The 19959-nt window shown below is 50.4% G+C and overlaps 1 protein-coding gene across 4 annotated transcripts in view; it reads right to left on the reverse strand.

The window, feature by feature from the left end:
• TMEM181 (transmembrane protein 181) overlaps positions 1–19959 on the reverse strand; it is a 73931-nt gene that overhangs the window by 28936 nt on the left and 25036 nt on the right. For 3 of the 4 annotated variants that reach the window (XM_027056538.2, XM_053222030.1, XM_053222031.1), the window contains exons 2-5: positions 11082–11185; positions 4501–4556; positions 2621–2711; positions 577–698 (exon numbers count right to left, since the gene is read on the reverse strand). In XM_027056538.2, the coding sequence (XP_026912339.1) occupies positions 577–698; positions 2621–2711; positions 4501–4556; positions 11082–11185 (373 nt within the window). Of the gene's footprint in view, positions 1–576; positions 699–2620; positions 2712–4500; positions 4557–11081; positions 11186–12914; positions 13193–19959 lie in introns of those variants that run through there. The other variant, XM_053222029.1, reaches the window with a different exon arrangement.

The raw sequence follows: 19959 nt of genomic DNA on the forward strand, positions 1-19959 counted from the left end.
TGATGTTCCCCATGTTCTCCAGGCCACCTGCTGAGTCCTAGGGAGCTTCCCAGCTCTATACAGAGGGGTTCTGGCTCTGATTCTTGGGATTCCAATAGAATATAGTGCCAAAAAATAATCGAGAGTGAGGGTTCCTTTCCCACTTTGGACTGCCAGGTTTCCTAACCCATAACCACACAGTACATCCGAAAGGAGACACTCAAGCAAGCAGGCTGCTCTTCCTAAGGGGCCTGGGCCTCAGCCCCCACAGGTGGATCAGGGTGTTCATCACAGGGCTGACGCCCGAGACCCCGGCAATTCGGAATGACCACGAACAACGTCAGACTTCAGAGACAACAAGCAGCCTGTAAAGAGTCACCTGTAGACACCAGGCATCATATGTGGGTTCACCTATCATGTGTACATGTGTGTAAGTTTGTAAGAATTTCTAAGGGTATCAATGTATAAAGTTAGGTGCGTTTTCCACACCACCATTGGTATAACTCAATGCTTTCACTTCAGAGAGCACATATGTAATAGTGCGGCAGTGATGCACTAATAGTGATGAATAATCACTGACCAATCAAATGCACTCACCCCCGCACAGGTGAGGGTCCTTGTCCGATTGTGAACTTTGTTATGAATGAACATGGTGGTTCCATCTTGAGCTACACCATCAACTTTAACAGTCATGAGAAAGCTTGTCTGAATAGACGTTTCTACAAAAGAAAGAAAGTCAGCGTCAGAGACCATGTCAGGCACATCACACTTGCAAAGGTAAGAGCCCAGGAGGGTCCTTTGACCACCTCAGCCTTGGCACATTTGAAAACCTCACACTTGTCAGCGAAGTAAAACCTTTCCATTAGGTTCTACTTCCAACCCATTGTCCAGGAGCCTATGTGAAAACCTTCATTCCAGATCCATCATTTTTGGTTCACAAAAGGGCAAGTATTTGATGGCTAATGAAATTTTATTTTTTATTTCCCCACATAAATGTTTAACTTCACTTTACACCACAATAAAGTTAGATTTATTTTTCTGTTTATATAATTTATTATTTTGTCTTTATGTCCACTGTTAAAAAATCAAGGAACAAAAAATACTAACCCTGGGGCACCTGGGTGGCTCAGTTGGTTAAGCATCTGACTTTGGCTCAAGTCATGATCTCATGGTTCTGTGCTGACAGCTCAGAGCCTGGAGTCTACTTCAGATTCTGTGTCTCCCTGTCTCGGCCCCTTCCCTGCTCATGCTCGCTCGCTCACTCTCTCTCTCTCTCAAAAATAAACATTAAAAAGAAATAAAACACTTATAATCCCATCGCCAAGAGATAACCATAATTAACATGTTGTGTCCATCCTTCCAGACCATTTTCTAGACATAAAAATACACAGTGATGCCAAATTTATTTTTGTTTTTTAAAATGTTATAAAAACTGCGGCGCCTGGGTGCCTCAGCCGGTTAAGCTTCTGACTTTTCGGCTCAGGTCATGATCTCATGGTTTCGTGAGTTCCAGCTCCACGTCAGGCTCTGTGCTGACAGTGTAGAGCCTGCTTGGGATTCTCTGTCTCCCTCTCTCTCTGCCCCTCCCCCACTTGCGCTCTCTCAAAATATATAAACTTTAAAAAAATAATGAAATGTTATAAAAAAGGATTAAGGTTTTTGTAATATACATTTTTTTCATTTAATTTACTGTGGTCATGGGGTTATCTTTTCAAATTCTTTCTCAACCAAATTCTTTCTCGCCTGATCACAGAACATGGAAAATAACGTGGGTGGTCATTTCTTCGGTTCCCCCCGAATGGTATGTAACTAGTGCCACTCTAGATGAACAGAGCCAATGCGTTATAAACCGTGGGTGCTGGGGTGCCTGGGTGGCTCAGTCGGTTAAGCGGCCGACTTCGGCTCAGGTCATGATCTTGCGGTCCGTGAGTTCGAGCCCCGCGTCGGGCTCTGTGCTCACAGCTCAGAGCCTGGAGCCTGTTTCAGATTCTGTGTCTCCCTCTCTCTGACCCTCCCCCGTTCATGCTCTGTCTCTCTGTCTCAAAAATAAATAAACGTTAAAAAAAAAAAAAATTAAAAAAAAAAAAACAAAACGTGGGTGCTGCAGGGCAGGGCTTCTCAGCCTCAGCAGTACTGATATTTTGAGGCCAGACAATCCTTCATCATGGGACAGCCCCGTGCACTACAGGCTGTTTAGAAGCACCCCTGGCCTCCTCCCTCTAGATACTGGTAACATCCCTCCTCCCCAGTGGTGACAACCAAAATGTCACAATGTTCCTAGACACTGCCAAGTTTCCCTGGGGGACAGAACCATTGGCTCAGGGCATCAGAACTTAATTCTCTCCCAGAACCCCAAGGCAAAAGCCTGCTGTAGCACCACCTACGCTTTGCAGCCACTTAGCTAAGCTGATCGCTGATCGGTGCTCCCTGAGAGCTGACCAATGCTGACTTACTTCTAACTTACTCTGGAAGACACTGGCAGACTTTTGAGGGGCTTTCAATTTGTTGTCATTATAAAGAATAATGACCATCCTTGTGATCCACCTCTGAGAACTTGTTCAAAGATTCTAAAGCTCCCTCCATCTTTCAAATATGGTGCTTTGTACAAAGAAAAATCATTCCAAAATGCCAGACTTCATACCTTTTGATTGATCCAACTCAACAACACATGTCAGCCACAGTTGCTGATTATATGTAGACAGTGGATTTGAAAGTATTTGAATTGGCTTCAGCTAAGGCAAAAAAGAAAAAAAAAAGTTAAGGAATCCATATGACCTTTTCATTCAGTCTGTCTTAATATACAAAAATTTACATTTAGCAAAAAAGGTTGGAGTGTTAGCTCTGAAACAGAAATGTGCAGCTTTCATTTAGACAATACAGGGAAATTCTGCCTCCAGAAAAAGAAAGGACTTTCTACTGCAGTCACCTCTGTCTTACAAACACCTCTAAGCAGGCGATTTCCACCACCTGCAGCCTTGGGATCACATTCCTACTTAAATACCAAAAGGCCATCTTGGAGAAAAAAATTAAAAGTACATATAATGAGATGTGTTGTTAAGATAATAAAAGACATCAAAGACGTATTTCCGTATTCACAGGAATCATTCCCCAGTAGCAGTGTGCCAGACCTGTTGCTGGGTGAGGTTGGTTGTCTTCAGCTTTTGCGAAGTCTTAACACCCCTGGAGAGAAAAATTAGAGGGGACCAGGTTGCCAATAATACTTCTGCCAATGACACTTTCAGCAGTGTCTGCTGAAAACCACAATACTGGCTTCTGGCAGCCTGGGATACAGAGAACACTGTGTAAGTGTTTGAAAACCACCCAGGGTTCCAAAGAAACACATTATTAGAATGTGTAGTCTCTGCATGTAAATATATCATTTCTGTGTTTTAGCCCCGCGGAAACTCCCTGTGCCCGAAGGCGTGCCCGAAGCCACCGAGGCAATGATGCCTACCGGCGGGTGGTCTAGCATCTTGCAGAAGTGAGCGTGAGCTCTTGCAAGCAAGTCAGTTTGGTGGGACGGCTGTTATTTTCGGTGTCAAAAAAGGACTTACGCTCTGAGACAGAAATTGTAAAAGACCAAACTATGGTTAGGAAGCTCCATGGCGGCACCTCTTAGATCAGATCCTCAGGGCAAGAAGTAAATAAAATAAACACACATGCTAGCGGGCTAACCAGAGGGCCCTTTGAAACTAGGAATAGGAAGAAAAAGGATTACAAGGTAAGCTTTAGGACATTTTTGTCCTTTTGCTTTTTTGAAAATCTTAAGGGTGAAAACCCACCAGGGAGCTAAGAGAAGGAAGACAAAGGGATATTTGGGGGCAAATAATCCAATTTAAACTTGTTATGATGCCATGAGAATGTAGGACAACTGAATTCAGTTTACAGATAAAGATACTATGTCTGATATGCAGAAAAATAAAGGGGTTTCGTTGTTTGGGCTCTCACAAGGTAGCATTTATTAAAGAGTACTGAAATTCTCCAACTGGAAGGACCTTTGTTTTTCTCTAAAGATGGTGAAGAATCAACCACATGAAAGAAAGAAAAGAGAAAGGATTTTTCACTTAAACCGAGTTCATACAAGGAATGACCAAACAATCGTCAGAAAGACCTGTGCCTGTTAGAAACCTGACATGGAGACGGCATCTTCGCTTGCATAAAAATAATAAAAAATAGTCAGATGCCTGAGTGAGCACTGTTAGAACTTACAGTCTAGTAAGACTCATGGGCGGGAGGAATCAGGGGGAGTTAACCAACATTTGGAAAGGAACCGCTGCTCCCTCACAGGTAACACCACCGGCCTCTCACAGTGCTGCGGTATTCACTGCAGCAGAAAAGGACCTTTCGGCAAATAAGAGCCCAGGGCCCAGGGGCTGACAGCGCTGTAAGAAATGCGTGCTGCCGAAGAAGGGAGCTGCAGGGCAAGGGTGGTGCGCGGACCCTCCACGCAGGACAGGACCGTGTCTGAGTCACCGGGAAGTTTCTAGGGCCCCTCCAGCTGCCACTTCGACCCAGTCTTACCTTTTTACTATTACTTAGTGAAAAATTAGCTGCGGAAGTCTGGATCACTTTGGGCCCTAAAAATGTAACAGAGAAGGAAAAAACCAGGTTATATCTATATCAATAATTAATTTATTGTTTTTCACTTAAAAATTTTTTTAACGTGTATTTCTCAGAGAGACAGAGACAGAGCACAAGCGAGGGAGGGGCAGAGAAAGAGGCAGACAGAATCTGAAGCAGGGTTCAGGCTCTGAGCCGTCAGTCAGCACAGAGCCCAAAATGGGGCTCAAACTCACAGACCGCGAGATCATAACCTGAGCTGAAGTGCTGAAGGTGGACACTTAACTGGCCACCCAGGTGCCCCTATCGATTGTTTTTCAAATGCCAAGAAAGACTCGCATTATGTAGAGGTGGCCCTATTTTCCTGGTCTGTCCTCAGGGGACATATAAACATACAAACAGACACACAACATCGCAGACCAGGCGAGCATCACGTGACCACCACACAATGTGTGTGACTTCCACAGGATCTAGACATGCAAAACCTCTCCTTTGCTTTCAGTGACGGCTCACTCAGTAGTGCTCCGATCCAAGAAACCGTTAATGACACGGACACTGTCCATAGATTTTATAAAGTATAACAATTTCTGCTAAAAAACTAAGCCACATTTATCGGTTCATCCAATTAATCCAGTCTTCCAAAAATATGTATTGAGTTCAGGATATAAAAAAGTATAAAATATTTTAATGCATACTCAAGGCTTTTCCTGAAATAATAGATCTATAAGCTTCATGGAATCCTACAATGTAACTGTTCAGAGCTTTGGCCTTAAAAGAAGCAATCAAAGGAAACAGTGTGAAGCAGATTTTAATTTAATTTGTTCTACAATAAATCACACTGGGATGCCAGTTTTCTGGGCTGCCTGGGTGACCATCCCCACTCTGCTGCCCAGGAACCGCCATGTACAGAAGGAAATACTCGAGTATGTACAGCAAGTATGTAAGTGACGTAGCAACATGTGTCTGGAACCGTTATGAATGCTGACAGGCTGTCCCTATGTGGGAAGGAGGCTTTCGCCCACAGTGAGGCTTATTTTAAATAGACTCACAATCTCAGCAAATCCCTGTTCCAGGAAATAAGGCAATCTGCTTTCTCAGAAAGAATTAAGAACTGGGAGTCGCAAAGTCCAGACTCTAGTCTTAGCCAACTTGGCTTTTTGAATCTGTTTTCACATCTGCAAAACGAGGGGTGACAAACCCACTGGTCGCTAACACACTCTTAATCTGAAATCCTAACAATGTTACCACAGGACGTAGGATGGTGATTTTTGTGTCAACTGACTGGGCCCTGGGGTGCCCAGATACTTGGATAAACACGATTCTGGCGAATCAGTGGACAGACGAGAAAAAATTTGGTCGTCCCCAATGTGGGTGGGCCTCATCCAAATGGTTGAAGGCCTGAACAGAGCAAAAGGCTGAATGGGGGAGAATCTGCTCTCTGCCCGGTCTTGTCCTCGGTCTTCAAGCTGGCACATAGGTCTTCATCTGTTTCCAGACACAAGCTGGAACTTAACCAGCTCTGCTATGCCTCTATATCTTGAAACTTCTCAGCCTCCATTATCATGCGAGCCAGTTCCTTACAGTAAATCTCTCTTTCTTCTCTACCCCTGCCCCTCTCTCTCCCTGTCTCCCTGTCCCTCCCTCCCCCCTCCTATGCATATGTGTGTCTGAGTATATACATATATACGTATCTCCCCTTTGGTTCCATTTCTCTGGAGAACCCTGACTAATACAGAGTTTGGCACGAGAGTGGTTAAAGAGGAACAGAATATTAATAATGAGCTTTTTTAATATTGGTTCTGGGGTTTCTGGAATTGGCTCTCTAATCTGATTAGATTTAAAGATGCTAATGATTGGGGTGCCTGGCTGGCTTACTCAGTTAAGTGTCCCACTTGCTTTCAGCTCAGGTCATGATCTCACGGTTCGTGGGATCGAGACCCATGTCAGGCTCTATGCTGACAGTGCGGAGCCTGCTTGGGATTCTCTGTTTCCTTCTGTCTCTGCCCCTCCCCTGCTGTCTATCTCTCTCTCAAAATAGATGGATAAACTTTAAAAAAAATTTTTTTTTATAACAAACAAATAGAATGAGGTTGACTGGTTGTTCCTAATGTCCCTGGATAACGTGGTAAAAGAAAAGGCGAGGTCAGGGGTTTGAATTCCCAGCTCCAGAGCTGCATAAATGATCTGACAGCTTCTGTGCGCCCTGACAGAGACCCTTATCACCTGTAGCCATAGGGGCTGAGTGCTGAAAATCAAGCTCAGAATCTCATCCTGCAACTGGCAGAATTACAATGCAAGTTGGACACCGGCCTCACAGGCTCACTGCTGAAGCGAGGACACTGACTGGGGAGCAGTGGGGTCCTGGTCTGGGGATGTGGGATCCTGGTCTGGAGACGCACAGGAGGATCCTGAGGAAGCTGGGGGTGTGGAGCTACTACGTTTCAATGCATCTTCTTTGCCACTAGACCAGTTCTCTCCATTCCCAGTAGAAACAGCCCTCCCACCTCCTTCCTAGACGAAGACCCTGCATTACCTACGCAAGTGATCCCTGAGGATCAGGCAAGACGATGCAGATTCTGCTGAGCAACCTTCCCTCTTTGCTTCTAGAACAATAACTAGACTCAAGTCCCAACAGGCCCCTGAAGGTGAGGCACCAAATATGACCCACGAGGAGATGCACTACACTCTCAAAGAATACTTGAGTTTTCGGATTTATACAGAGAGAAATCTGGGGAACGTGTATGGGAACGACTACTAAGGGTGTGGGGAACACGGTGGAAGGAATGTAAATTGGATCAGGCTGGATTTATGGACATGGGCTCACTCAGCAGAGATACTGCGTTGCGTGCTAGAGCTCAGGGAGTTAGGAGGGGCTCTAACAGTTCGGTTGGCTGGTTAAAAACTTGGACCAAAAGGTGGTCCCCAGTGAGCAAATCAGAAATGCCACACCTGCTTTGGCTTAATGGAGAGGAGGGGATTGGGAGACTTGGGGAGACTAGAACATTGGTGTGGATTTGTCATTTAAGACCTGCTGGAAGAGCCCAGAAGACAGACCTTTCACCACTACTGTGAGGAATAAATTTGTGAGGGGAGCCCCAGCATCCTGAAAGAGCTCTGTGACGGCCCTGCTCGGCAGGCCACCCAGAGAGCAGGAGCCATGACCACTGAACGGGGGGAAACCAAATGCTATGGGAGTCGCTGAATCCCAGCAGCGGTGGGGCCAAGCAGAGGGACTCAGCCACCAAAAGCAAGGTGGGTATGGTCACTGTAACGAACAGGAGAGTCAAAGCAGCAATCCGACCATCTGATTCACACAGACCTGTGGTGCTGGCTAGTTGATTATGGTGTTTCCAGAAGTGAAATACACAGGAAGCCTACTATAGTCTTACCCGATCTGTGTAAGCAGAAAATTCTAAGTGAACAAAGGTGTAACCTGAATCATAAACACAGGAAGTTGTAGCCCATCGATAGATTCCAGATTTGAGCCGGGTTACAGACTCAAACCTTGAGTGAAGAGGAGACAGGGTCCCCTTAAGAAAGCACCCCAGTACACTGCCAAAAATGTGTACTATTAATCATTCTCCCAAAGGAACCTACAACCTTTTACCAAGATGACCGCACACTGGGGAAAAGGAAATACATTCTGGGGACCCCCGGACACCGGCTCTGAACTGACCCTAATTTCAGGAGACCCAAAACATCAGTGTGGTCCACCAGTCAGAGCAGGGACTCACGGAGGTCACGCAATCAGTGGGGTTTTAGCTCAGGTACGTGTCACAATGGGCCCAGTGGGTCCCCAGTTCCAGAATGCAGAACTGCACTAGATACACTCAGCGCCTGGCAGAATCCCCACCCTGCAGGGAGCCTCTACTTACAAAAACATAATCAAAAGCAGTATCGCCTGCCTGGAGGGACTGCAGCCGTGAGTTCTCCCATCCCCCAACCTGAAAGGTTCCCACCACACGGCCGGCCGTTCAACTCGCCTATCTGGCCTGGGCAGAAGGTGGGTGGGTCTTGGAGAGGACAGCAGATCGCCATTAAGCATCACCGGGTGTGGTTCGAACCGCAGCGGCTGTTGCAGGCAGGGTTTCATTGCTTGAGCAAATTCACACATCCTCTGGGACCTGACAGGCAGCTGCTGATCCGGCAAACGCCATTTTCTTCATCGCTGAGAGCGAGGCCCACCAGAAGCCAGGCCAGCAATACACCTTCACGGTCCTCCCTCAAAGGAGTGTCAAATCTCCGGCCCTACATCCTAATTTGGTTCGCACGGACCTTGGTCACCTCTCCCTCCCACAAGCCGCCGTGAGCAAGAAGCAGCGAGTACTGCAAACTTCCTGGTAAGACGCTCGCACGTGGGAGAACGGAAAGAAATCTGGTCAAGATACACGTGCGCCACGTAGAGCTATCCCTTCTGAGGTGAAAGATAAACCGTTGTATTTGGCTCCCCTACAACCAAACCAGAGGCGCGACGCCTAGCGGGCCTCGCCTCTTTGCATTTTGGAGGCAACGTGTTCCTCGCTTGGGTGTCACACCATTTACCTCGTGAACCAAAAAGCTGCAAGTTTTGAGTGGGGGCCAGGACAAGAGAAGGCTCTCCACCAGCTCCAGGCTGCCGTGCGGGCTGCCTGCTGCTGGGGCCACATGATCCGGCAGATGTAAAGGTGTCTGAAATGTCGGAAGACAAGGATGTCATCTGGAGCCTTTGGCAGGGCCCACAGATGAATCTTCGCGCAGACCCTTGGGACTCTGGAGCAAAGCCTCGCCCTCCTCCACAGATAACCACTCCCCTTGTGCCACACGGTTCTTGCCTCGCTATCCGGCCTCAGGAGAGACTGAACGCTTACCCCGCGGGCCACCAAGTTACCAGGAGACCCGAGCTGCCCGCCACGAGCTGCGTGTCGGCTGACCCAGCAGGACACGGAGCTGGACACGCACAGCAGCACTCCATCATCCGACGGAAGTGGGGCATATACGATCGGGCCCGAGCAGGCCCCGAAGGCACAATACATCCATCTACATCGGTATCTACGTATATCCTATTGGTGTGTTTCTCTGGAGAACCCTAATACCAGCACTCACTGGGAAGAAGGAAAGGGACATGGAAATCCTGACATCGCTCTTCCCGTCTCAGCCCAGGTGTATCACTTTTCACTTATGCAAGAGTGGAAAAGGTTGAATATAATCACGGATGTTGCGGCCAACAGTGGCTTAAGGAAACGAGTTGGCTGAGGTCCCACGAGACGGCAGTTCAGGAGCCTATGAATGCCTCTCCTACCAATCTTAAAAGGACAGTTATGAAAATCAAGTAAGATGACTGATATGTCCTGTGCTGTGATTAATGTAACTTATTCCTTGGTGACTTCACGGGCAGGAAAAGAGAAGGCTACAGTTGCTTGTCACCATCATTTTCGTCACCAGCAGGCAAACAGCACATAAACGACCTCCCTCTCCCCAGCTTCCTTGGGCCATTCACCCAGCCCACATCCAGTGTAGGTTAAGAAACTAGCCTCTGAGGGGCACCTGGGTGGCTCAGTTGGCTGAGCGTCTGACAACGGCTCAGGTCATGATCTCGCGGTTGGTGAGTTCAGGTCCCACGTCGGGCTCTGTGCTGACAGCTCGGAGCCTGGAGCCTGCTTCGGATTCTATGTCTCCCTCTTTCTCTGCCCCTCCCCTGCTCACGCTCTGTCTCTCCCTCTCTCTCAAAATTAAATAAACATAAAAAAAGTTTAAGAAACTAGCCTTTGGAGGCCCAGCCGCCTCTGGGACAGGCTAAGCCTAAGTGTCATTTGACTTTAGTAGGAAATGCCGTAATCAAACACCTATCAGAGTAAAATATATATTTAAGTAAAAAATATATTTAAGAAAGAAAGAAGAAACAACCACATAGGCTCCTGGTCTCCTACCCCCCAGATAGGGCTGAAGAGACCAGGTTTCTGGGAACCTGCTGAAAACAGGCCAGCTTCTCTGGTTCTGTTTTCCATCTGTGCGAAATGGGGTTGGACTGGATGATTTCAAAGGCATTTCTGAAGCTAAAAGCATTATGATGCCCTGGTGCCCTGAACACAAGGCAAAAGCCAACCTGCAGGCTCCCTCCTGCCAAGAGCTTGGGGCGTCACTAGAGCAGCCTCCCGGGTCCCCTCGGTCACCCCAGCCCCGTGCTCACAGCTATCTCATGCCCTCCCTGGAATCTGCTGCGCTGGGCCGTTTACATGGCCTGTGGCCCCCATCGGCCAGCATGTCCTGGACTCGCCAGAGCCCAGGCTGGGTCCCGAGCACAGGAGACTGCAGAAATGTTGGACCGTCCGCTAAAAGGTACGCCATCGAGGCCTCCCGGTACTGCCAGGCTAAACTCAAGCCCTGGTTGCTGTGTGGGGCAAGGCCAGGGTTACCCCTCACCCAGTGGGTTCAGAAGAAGTGGCACTTCACCCTCTACAGCAGGGCTCTTAGCGGGTGACAGTGAGTGGGGACAGCTCAGCTGGGCTGAAAAGCGGGTACTAAGGTAACTGTAAATGATAAAACGATCAAAAACTGCGGCTTACCTCTGATCCCAACGAAGACGGTCAGGCCGAAACAGACGAAGAAGACGACGAACACGAGGACAAAGTGGCGCTTGGAGAGCGTGTACAGCCGCATGGGTGCCAGCCTGCAGAGAAGCCAGCGGGTGAGGGTCACACAGGGGTGGCTGAGGCCGCATCGGGCCATCCCCTCCCCACCTCGGGAGCGGGCCTCCCCAAGACCCAGGTCGCCCGCCTGACCAAAACACTTCGGGGGCCACCAGAGGGTGGGGGACTGTCCGCTAAGCCCTGGGTCAAGCGCTCCGGGGAGAGGGCTGCTCCGCAGGCAGCCAAACCCCACTCCTCGTGGCGTGAGAACGTGTTGCGGCTTCGACGCCCACTCAGCGCGTGTTTCACCACCCCACCCACGTGGTGGCTCAGCCCTTCTACACAGCCCGACTTTCAGCAGCCAGAGCAGAGCCCGGGTGCAGGGAAGACCCCAATTCACACGGGCACGCGGCTCTGTCTACTGACGCAGTCAAGCCCAGACCGGGAACTGCAGGTGCCTCCAGCACGTATCTTCCTACCTGGCCCACCAGGAAGCCCACGGCCTCACGTTTCCTGTCCAGGGCTCCGCACAGCCCCGCACCTGCACCCACCCGCACGGTGAAGCTCAGCCTGGCCTTTGCTGAGCAGGCCGCCCACGGTCCCCTGTGACTTACTCCAACGCGGAGAGCAGCTCAGTGGATCCATCCCACCCCCCCCCCCCCCCCCCCCCCCCCGTCAGGAGGTCCCTGCCTATTCAGTCCTATTTTCTGCTCTGGAAGAAGACGGCAGTGGGGAGGGATCAGCTCTCCTTTCGAATGCCCTACCTCAGGCGTCAGAAGAAAATCCACGAAGGACCACACTTCAAATGTGTGAGGCCCGGCCAGCCACACGGCCTCTAGTCCTCACTGCTGCCTCTACACGCAGGCAGGCGTGATGCACACGCGTGTGCGTGGCTGTGTTTCAGTTCAACCTGACTGCAAAGAGGTGGCAGGCCAGGTCTGGCCCGCAAGCGGCCGACCGCTACCAAATAACCTAACGAGGAGACCCATAAACCCAAAGAGATGAGCGACGGGGGTGGGGGGCTGTTTTGCTTTGCTTTTTACATTCTTTTTGTTCCCATAGCATTTCCTGGTCTTGGGAGCTGGGACAGGAGGAACTTCTCACACCTCAGAACAGTGCACACACGCCTGGGACAGGGAGAACCAGGCTGAGAACTGAAACGGAAGGAAAGGTTATTTGCTTTTACGGTACTGTGTGCACACATACAACCTCTCCTTTGCGTGGCTGACGATTCTAGTTCCTGAGCAGGAAATCAGCCAGATGGTATCTCGGGGCAAAGGTGGGGCCCAGAAGCCACCTTGGCTCAGACGTGGCTCGGCTGATACCAAGCCAGCTCTCTCCAGCAGGACCCACCAGACCTTTGGACGAATGAACTCTGAGGTCAGTGTCACCGTGTTTCACTGAATGACGGCACCGGTGAAGAAATAAAGGAACGAGTAGTAACTCTGTCTCTTCCTTCTGGACTCAAGCCCAAAGGCTGACCCACAAGCGACCCTGCTGTGCATGAAAACGAGGGCCAGTGAATTAAGTAGTCTGACCCCAACTCTGATTTTGGATCCTAATGATTATAAGAGGCCTGAAAGTCTTAAAATATTAGAGCCAGAAATGACCTCAGGGAGGAAGTCTAACCCCTTCGACTGACACATGGGGACACTGGGGCCTAGACACTGCAGAACAGTTGCCTGAGATGTCACAGCTCTGCCCCTTGGCAGTAACTGCCGCTCCCCAGGAAGGAGGCTCAGGGAAGCAGCGAGAGCTGAGGGGACCCACCTCTGTGAGTGCCCTTCTGGAGAAAGCCCTGTGGAGGCGGGGCGGCATGCGAACAAGGTCCTCTTTGTCATTTCTCTGCCATCCCCAGGTGTCGAGGCTAATAATGCAGATCCTTAGCACAGTCTGCAGAAGGGAAGATTTCTGTGCAGCTGCACGGGGCATTTTCACTTGGAAAAAACACTACACAAAGCTAAATGGACTAGATGCTGGGAAAATGCAAATAGTCTGTAGTTCACAGGACTGCACCGATGTCGCTCTCTTAGCTCTGATAAACGTGCCGCGATGCTGAGACGCTAGCAAGAGGGGAAGCTGCGTGAAGGGTGTGCAGAGGCACTTTGTACTATCTTTGCCACTCTTCCATAAACCTAAGGTTGTGTAAAAAATTAGAGTCACTTGCAGCACCCCACTCTGCTGCTCTCAGGGAGACCTGTTTCCACCCCCTCCCCCCGCCCCGTCCACCCTGTGCTGAGGCTCTGAGGGGCGCTGAGGGCTCTGAGCACAGGCGAGAGCCCAAAGGACATTTAGTTAGAAGCAGAGAAAAACAGAGTAATAATAATTACATTTAAATTTTGATATTTAAAACCTATCATTAAGACACATTATCAATCATTTGCTAGAAAAGCCTAGTTACTTAGCAGACGAGAGGGTATGGGGAGAAAAGAGATCAGCAGGGCAACGGGAGCACAAGGCCAAGTTCCTGCAGCAAACACCTGCCCAGGGACGCTGTGCCAATTTCCTCCTCCAGGGCTGAATACAAATCTAGTGCTTCCCTTCCTTAACCCTGCTACTTAAGGGGTGCCTGGGTGGCTCAGCCAGTTAAGCATCCAACTTCGGCTCAGGTCATGATCTCACGGCTCATGGGTTCGAGTCCGTTTGAGCAACGGACTCTGTGCTGACAGCTCGGAGCCTGGAGCCTGTTTCGGGTTCTGTGTCTCCCTCTTTCTCTCTGCCCCTCCCCCACTCACACGCACCTGTGCACGCACTCTCTCTCAAAAATAAATACTAAACATTAAAAAAAATTTTAAACCCTGCTACTTAATTCCAATTTATTACAGATTTTCCTGGTTCAGAAATCAGACCTCACCCAAGTCAATGGAAAAAAGACACAGAGAAAGCGGAATAAGCCCCCTGCTTGAGAAAATGTGATCGGGCACAATCGCGGCCATGACCTCGGCTTGCTGGGGGCAGGCTGGGCACGGAGCCACATTTCTGCTGTCTTCCAGCGGTAAACCTTTCCAGGCATCCTCACCCTGGGGGCCTGGGGTCTGAGGACCCCCTCCAGCCACAGGGTGCTGTGGGCCAGCACCAGCACCAAGATGGCTCAGTTCCGCACGACGGTGCCTCCTCTCCAGGGTTCCTTTTGCTCTCGGCTTCGTGTCTAAAAACTCCACAGCAGTTCCCTCAAAAACAAGGGACTTCCTAAGCCTCAGAAACACCTTCCTATTCGAGACAAATCACAGTTCTGCACTGTTGCTCAATCAAAGTAGTGGCGCTGTGAGTGGCAACAGCGGGGAGTCGAGGCCACTCCCCAGAGGGTCTCCTTTCACGTCCTCTCCGCCCTGCCAGCCGCCCTAACAACCACTTCCTGCCTGACCCAGGCTCCCAGCGCTTTCTCTGCCTACCTCCCACTTCACCTCCCAGCTGAAACACCAACGTGTTTCTGACCACCATCAAGCTAGCCGACGGCCCAGGCAAGTCTCAGTGAACAGGCAACCTGTATTCCCTAGGATCCGGCCACCAATGGAAAGAATATTCCCTAAGTGCTCAGAGGCAAGGCTGTGATGTAGGCAATACACACAGCCTGACACCAAGAGGCCTCCGATCCAGGAGCCTAATCCGCTCGGCCTCTGCCGTCACCCATGCCCCCGCACTGCACGGACTCTCCGATGCCGGACCATCTCCTGCTTCCTCTCTCCTGCTTCCTCTCTCACACTCCTTCCCACCTCCAGGAACCATCTCAACCCCCTCCCTGCCCCTGATCCCACCCTGAGACAGTGTCCCCCAAGACATTTTCACTAAGGAGTCTACACCACTTTATGGTCAATAAGTTTAAAACCGAACCCATTAAAAAACAAAGTAACAAATGAAAAAGCTGCTTCCACTGCCCATTTCCTGCCTCTCCCCTTTCTGCATCCCACATCCTGCAACCTTGGAGTCACCTCTGAGGATGCCTATCTCTCATTCACCCCACGCCTGCGGCCAGCCAGGAGGAGGGGCGCTTTGCTTCCTAACGTCTCGTTCCCCATGCGGGGTCTCGGGGCCCAGGCCCTGGCCACGCCCAGCACGGTCACTGCAACAGCCTGCCAGATGCCTCCCCTGGGTGCCGTGCCACGGCTCAGCAGGTAACCTGCCCTAGACCAGCGAGCTACTAAGTGGCTGAGGTGGTGTTCAAACCCAAGCATCAGCATCCAGGGCTTAATTTCTTTAATGTTTCCCACCATGGTGGAGCCAGACTCTAGACCAGCCCCTTCGCACACTGCTCTCCTGATGTGAAATGCTCTCTCTTCTCCACACCAAACCATCGAAATTTGCCTCACAGGGCTCACCTGCAGGTCCCACCTTCTCCAGGAAGCTTCCCCTCCCTCCCATCTCTCGTAACTTTAACCTATTACGACACACGTGGCCTGCACGACACAGCCGAGGGCCTGAAGACAAAGTACCCATCTATCTGCCATGGACGCTGGACACAAGAAAACACCTGCCCAACTTTCATTAGTTATCTCAAAAGTGTTCACGTACTTCCCTTGAATTGGTGTGTAAGATCCTAGGGAGCAGGGAGAGGACTCCCCACTTCCCCAGACACCCTGGCCAAGTCAAGCACTGCATGTGGTGGGATCTTCAACCCAGATAACCAGAGCAGGAAGGCCCCGGACAAAACCCTGCCAGCTCAGGACAGCTGTCCCTCCTTTTTCTCTTCTGGATGGGACCCAGACGCCAGTCTTCCTCTCCAGGCCCACGTCTCTTTTCACACTCAGGCATTTAACACACACACTCTAAAATGCAGACCTCCCTGGAGCCCCTGGAGCCTTGGAAGACCTTTCAAACTCAATGGAACAGATTGTCCCCTTAGCTTTGGTTTGGACCGTTTAGGTCCCTTCTAAATTAATCTCAGTTTCACGGGTGACTTAAAATAGCACCCAGACTTATTTCCTAGAGAAACTAAAAACACCTTTACTGGAAAGCCAGTCCCCCAAACTGCAGCCATCATCCAAATGGCTGCAAGCTGCGCCTGCCCTTCGTTGTGCATAGTCATAACCATCTCCCAAGGGACTGCTTCCAGGTACCATGAAGTCTGTGAAGCCATCAATACCCACAACGAAACAGCAGGAAAACCATCCCGCAGGACCTTCTGCAGCCAGACGTCACCGCTGTCCTGCCGGGACACATTGGCACATGCTGCCCTTTGCCCTCTTCCCTTGTCAGCTCTCCGCAGAGATCTCACCCTGTTCCAGGCGAACAATTCCACGTTCACGGCCCGGCCCAGCTGAGCCCCAGGCTGACAGCGAACACCTGTTTGACCCTCCGCTTGCACATCTGGTGGGTGGCTGGTGTGATGCGTCCAAAGCCAGACTCCGGATCTTCCCCCACCCTGTCCTGCAGAGTTCCCCGCCCCAGGACGTGGCAGCCCCAGCCTTCCAGGGGCTCAGACCGAGAGCTGGGTGGTCACCTTCGACACCTGTCTTCTGCTCACTCCCCACATCTAATGCAACAACACAGCCTTCAACATACATCGTGTCGCGGCCCTTCTCGGTCCCCCAGTCAGGCCCTGCCATCTTTCACTGCACCGCAGGCCTCCCCGGTCCTCCGCTTCTGGCCTGAGCACCCACACTCTGCTCTCCACCTCGCTGCTCTGAAAGCCACGCGCGTTCACTCTCAGTCCGGAACTCTCCAGTGGCTTCCCTATCACGGTGAGTGACAGCCAAACACTCCACCACCAACAGTCGCTGGCACACCTGTGACATGATCACATGGGTTTCTTTGGAAACAACTCACCCACCATAATCCCCACTTCGTTCTAAAGGAGGAACAGGAGCCATGGGAGATGAAGGGACTTCTTCGGGGGCAGGGCAGAAGCACCACTGCTGTCTGCCCAGAGCCACACTCTGCCTCCTCCTCCCCTGGTCCCCTGCCCTCCAGAGACCAGCCTCACTTGCCCAGTCTCCCCCCCCACCCCCACCCCCGCCGCACTGGGGCCCAGAACCTGTGGGAAACCAGCCAGGCGCTGCTAGACAAGGTTTCCCTGTCTCACAAAGAGATGTGTGAGAAGAGCCTCCTCTGTCCCCGTGGTGAGAGCCGTGCAGGGGAGCGCTGCCCGCACGGCCACAGCCACACGGCACGTCAGAAGGTGCACACAGCCGACAGGCCCAGACTGAGAGCCAGAGACAGAGACTACCTAGGCCACACAGGGACACAGAGCTGCTGAAGCGGCCCTGGAGATGCCCCCTTCAACTTCTCGATGCTCCTGTTCTTTAAGCCACTTTTCACGGGTATTTGATTCGAACCAGAAGCTTCCCGGGGCACCCAGGTAGCTCAGTCGGTTAAACATGCAACTCCTGATTTCAGCTCAGGTTGCGATCTCAGGGACTGTGGGATCAAGCCCCGAGCTGGGCTCTGCACTGAGAGTACAGAGCTTGCTTGGGATTCGTGCTCTCTCTCTCTGACCCTACCCTGGCTCACAAGCTCTTTCTCTCTCTCAAAATAAACATTTAAAAAAAAAAAAAAAAAAAAAAAAAAAAAGCTTCCTTTCAATATACATACCAAAAAAAGAAAAAAAAAAACCACAATTAAAAATGAAACTCAAGACACTAAGTCACATAAGTATAGAAACCTCCCTGTTCAAGGCACCTGGAACTGTCCTGTCAGAATGTGAAACAGTCACCAACCATTCTTGTTGCCTGCCCTTCCTATTTCCATCGATGATTAGTCACCGAGTCCTTCCTCTCCCTCCAGGCCCAACGCACCCTTCCTTCCCCCTTCCTTCCCGGCCCAGCTGAGTCCTGCCTCCTGTGAGGTCGCCCCCCAACCACACTGACCAGGCAACTGTCTCCTCCAATGGAGGACAGGAGGCACGTGCCCATTTCCAGATTTCACTGTGGGTAGCAACTGTTCACAGACTTCCATGCCTCTCCCAGCCTGGAGCTCCCCCTTGGCCTCTCTAGGCCCAGTGGTCCAGCGCTGAGCCTTATAAATGACAGGCCATGAACTAGAGATTCCTTAGTCCAATAACTATTGATTTCTTCCATTTCTATGCATTCCTCCCTGGTTTTACTCTGGTTTCCTCCATGTTCTAATTTCTTTGCGATAATAAAGTATAGACCACTGAATTGTAAAATTGAACGTTTTCTCCCACTGTTATCTTGTAATTTTTTTGTATGGTTCTGGCCTTTGCTAGGTCTGGGAACTGGCCAGAACCGCTCCAAGAAAGTGCCTTCCCCTCGGCACACACCCTCAGTCAGGCCCCTGCTCAGCCGCCTGGAAAGCCAGTGTCCCCATTAGGGCCACCGAGAACTCCAGAACTGCTTGAGCCAACATTACTTTCCCACTGGACGCTTCTCTCTCCCACACAGGCCCTATAAGAGTTACTAAAACACCACTGGAGAGAAACCATGGGAGAGGCACACACTCAACGAGTCCCTTTATGGGGCTGGAGCAGAATGACCATGACACGGACAGAACTTGGCTGAGCAGAGAAGGCGAGAAGACACCTGAAGGCACGGCCTTCCAGTGACGCGGCAAGAGGAGACCAGCAGCAGTCTCTGCCTTTGACAGAACCCTAAATGATATAGTCAGCACACAAAGGGAGGCAGGAGAAAACAGCATCCAGGAGGCCGAAGCGTTCTTATAAATGCGTATTTCATCTGGTCTCATAAAGTCACAATACAGTAGGTAAGACTGAAAATATTTCAGTATCACAAATCTCGCTACTTGTTCAACTCCTTCCCAGATTTCCCACTGGAGAATTAAAAAATGACATCTGGGCAGTGGGAAGGGCCTTTCAGTCTCAGTACGTGGGCATGCTTTAAGCGAAGATTTTGTTTTTCTCATCATGTGTATAAAAGTAATCTCTTCTCCCGTGGTCCAAAGCGCTGGCCTGGTATCTGCAGCCTGGCTTCAAATCCTGCCCACCCACCCCCACTTGCTAGGCAGACGACTAAGTAACTCTCAGGGCCCCAGTGTCCTCCTCTGTACATCAGAGACACGTGGAAAACCCCCAGGGTCGTTGGCGGGCATAGATGAAAGAATGAAGAATCCAGGACAGTGCAGGAAGCATATAGGAAGAACTCAATCAGGTTTGCTATAGTAGTAAGAGTTGTGCTTTTGTCCCCATCCCCTACTTTTTCTTTTTTAAAAATCTGTTTTTGGGACGCCTGGGTGGCTCAGTCAGTTGGGCCTCCGACTTTGGCTCAGGTCATGAGCTCGCGGTTCATGGGTTCGAGCCCCACGTCGGGATCTGTGCTGACGGCTCGGAGCCTGGAGACTGCTTCGGATTCTGTGTCTCCCTCTCTCTCTCTGCCCCTCCCCTGCTCTCTCTCTCTCTCTCTCTCAAAAAATAAACATTAAAGAATTTTTTTTCTAAAAACGTTTCCATCTTACCATTATCCCTGATGATCCACTCTGTAATACCTCCCCTCCTCCAGCTCAGAACCCGGCCAACTGAAGAAAAGGGCAGGGCCGTCATTCCCTAAGCACCTATTTGGTACTGGGCTAGGTGCTTCCCTGTGAGGCAGGTACTATCAGCCCTTTCACAGACGGGACATTAGAGGCTAGGGTTGTCATACACTGCTGAGGTCCCAGTCCACATGAGGGGGGCGGGATTTGAACCCCCAAAGTCAGCAGCAGAAAGGAGGCCCACCGCTCCCTCACTCTCGCTTTTTGGCCCCCTCACCAAAATCTCCCCTTTTTAAACCTACCATTCAATGGGTTTTGAGAAGAAAAAACTCTAAGGGGAAGAACAGAATAAGAACTCCGAAATTTCTATCAGGGACATATACTGAATACAGCCAAATATATTCAAATTTCAAACTTGTCTATATTATAAATAATT

Source organism: Acinonyx jubatus, chromosome B2 (genome assembly GCF_027475565.1).
Source record: "Acinonyx jubatus isolate Ajub_Pintada_27869175 chromosome B2, VMU_Ajub_asm_v1.0, whole genome shotgun sequence".
Lineage (NCBI taxonomy): Eukaryota > Metazoa > Chordata > Mammalia > Carnivora > Felidae > Acinonyx > Acinonyx jubatus.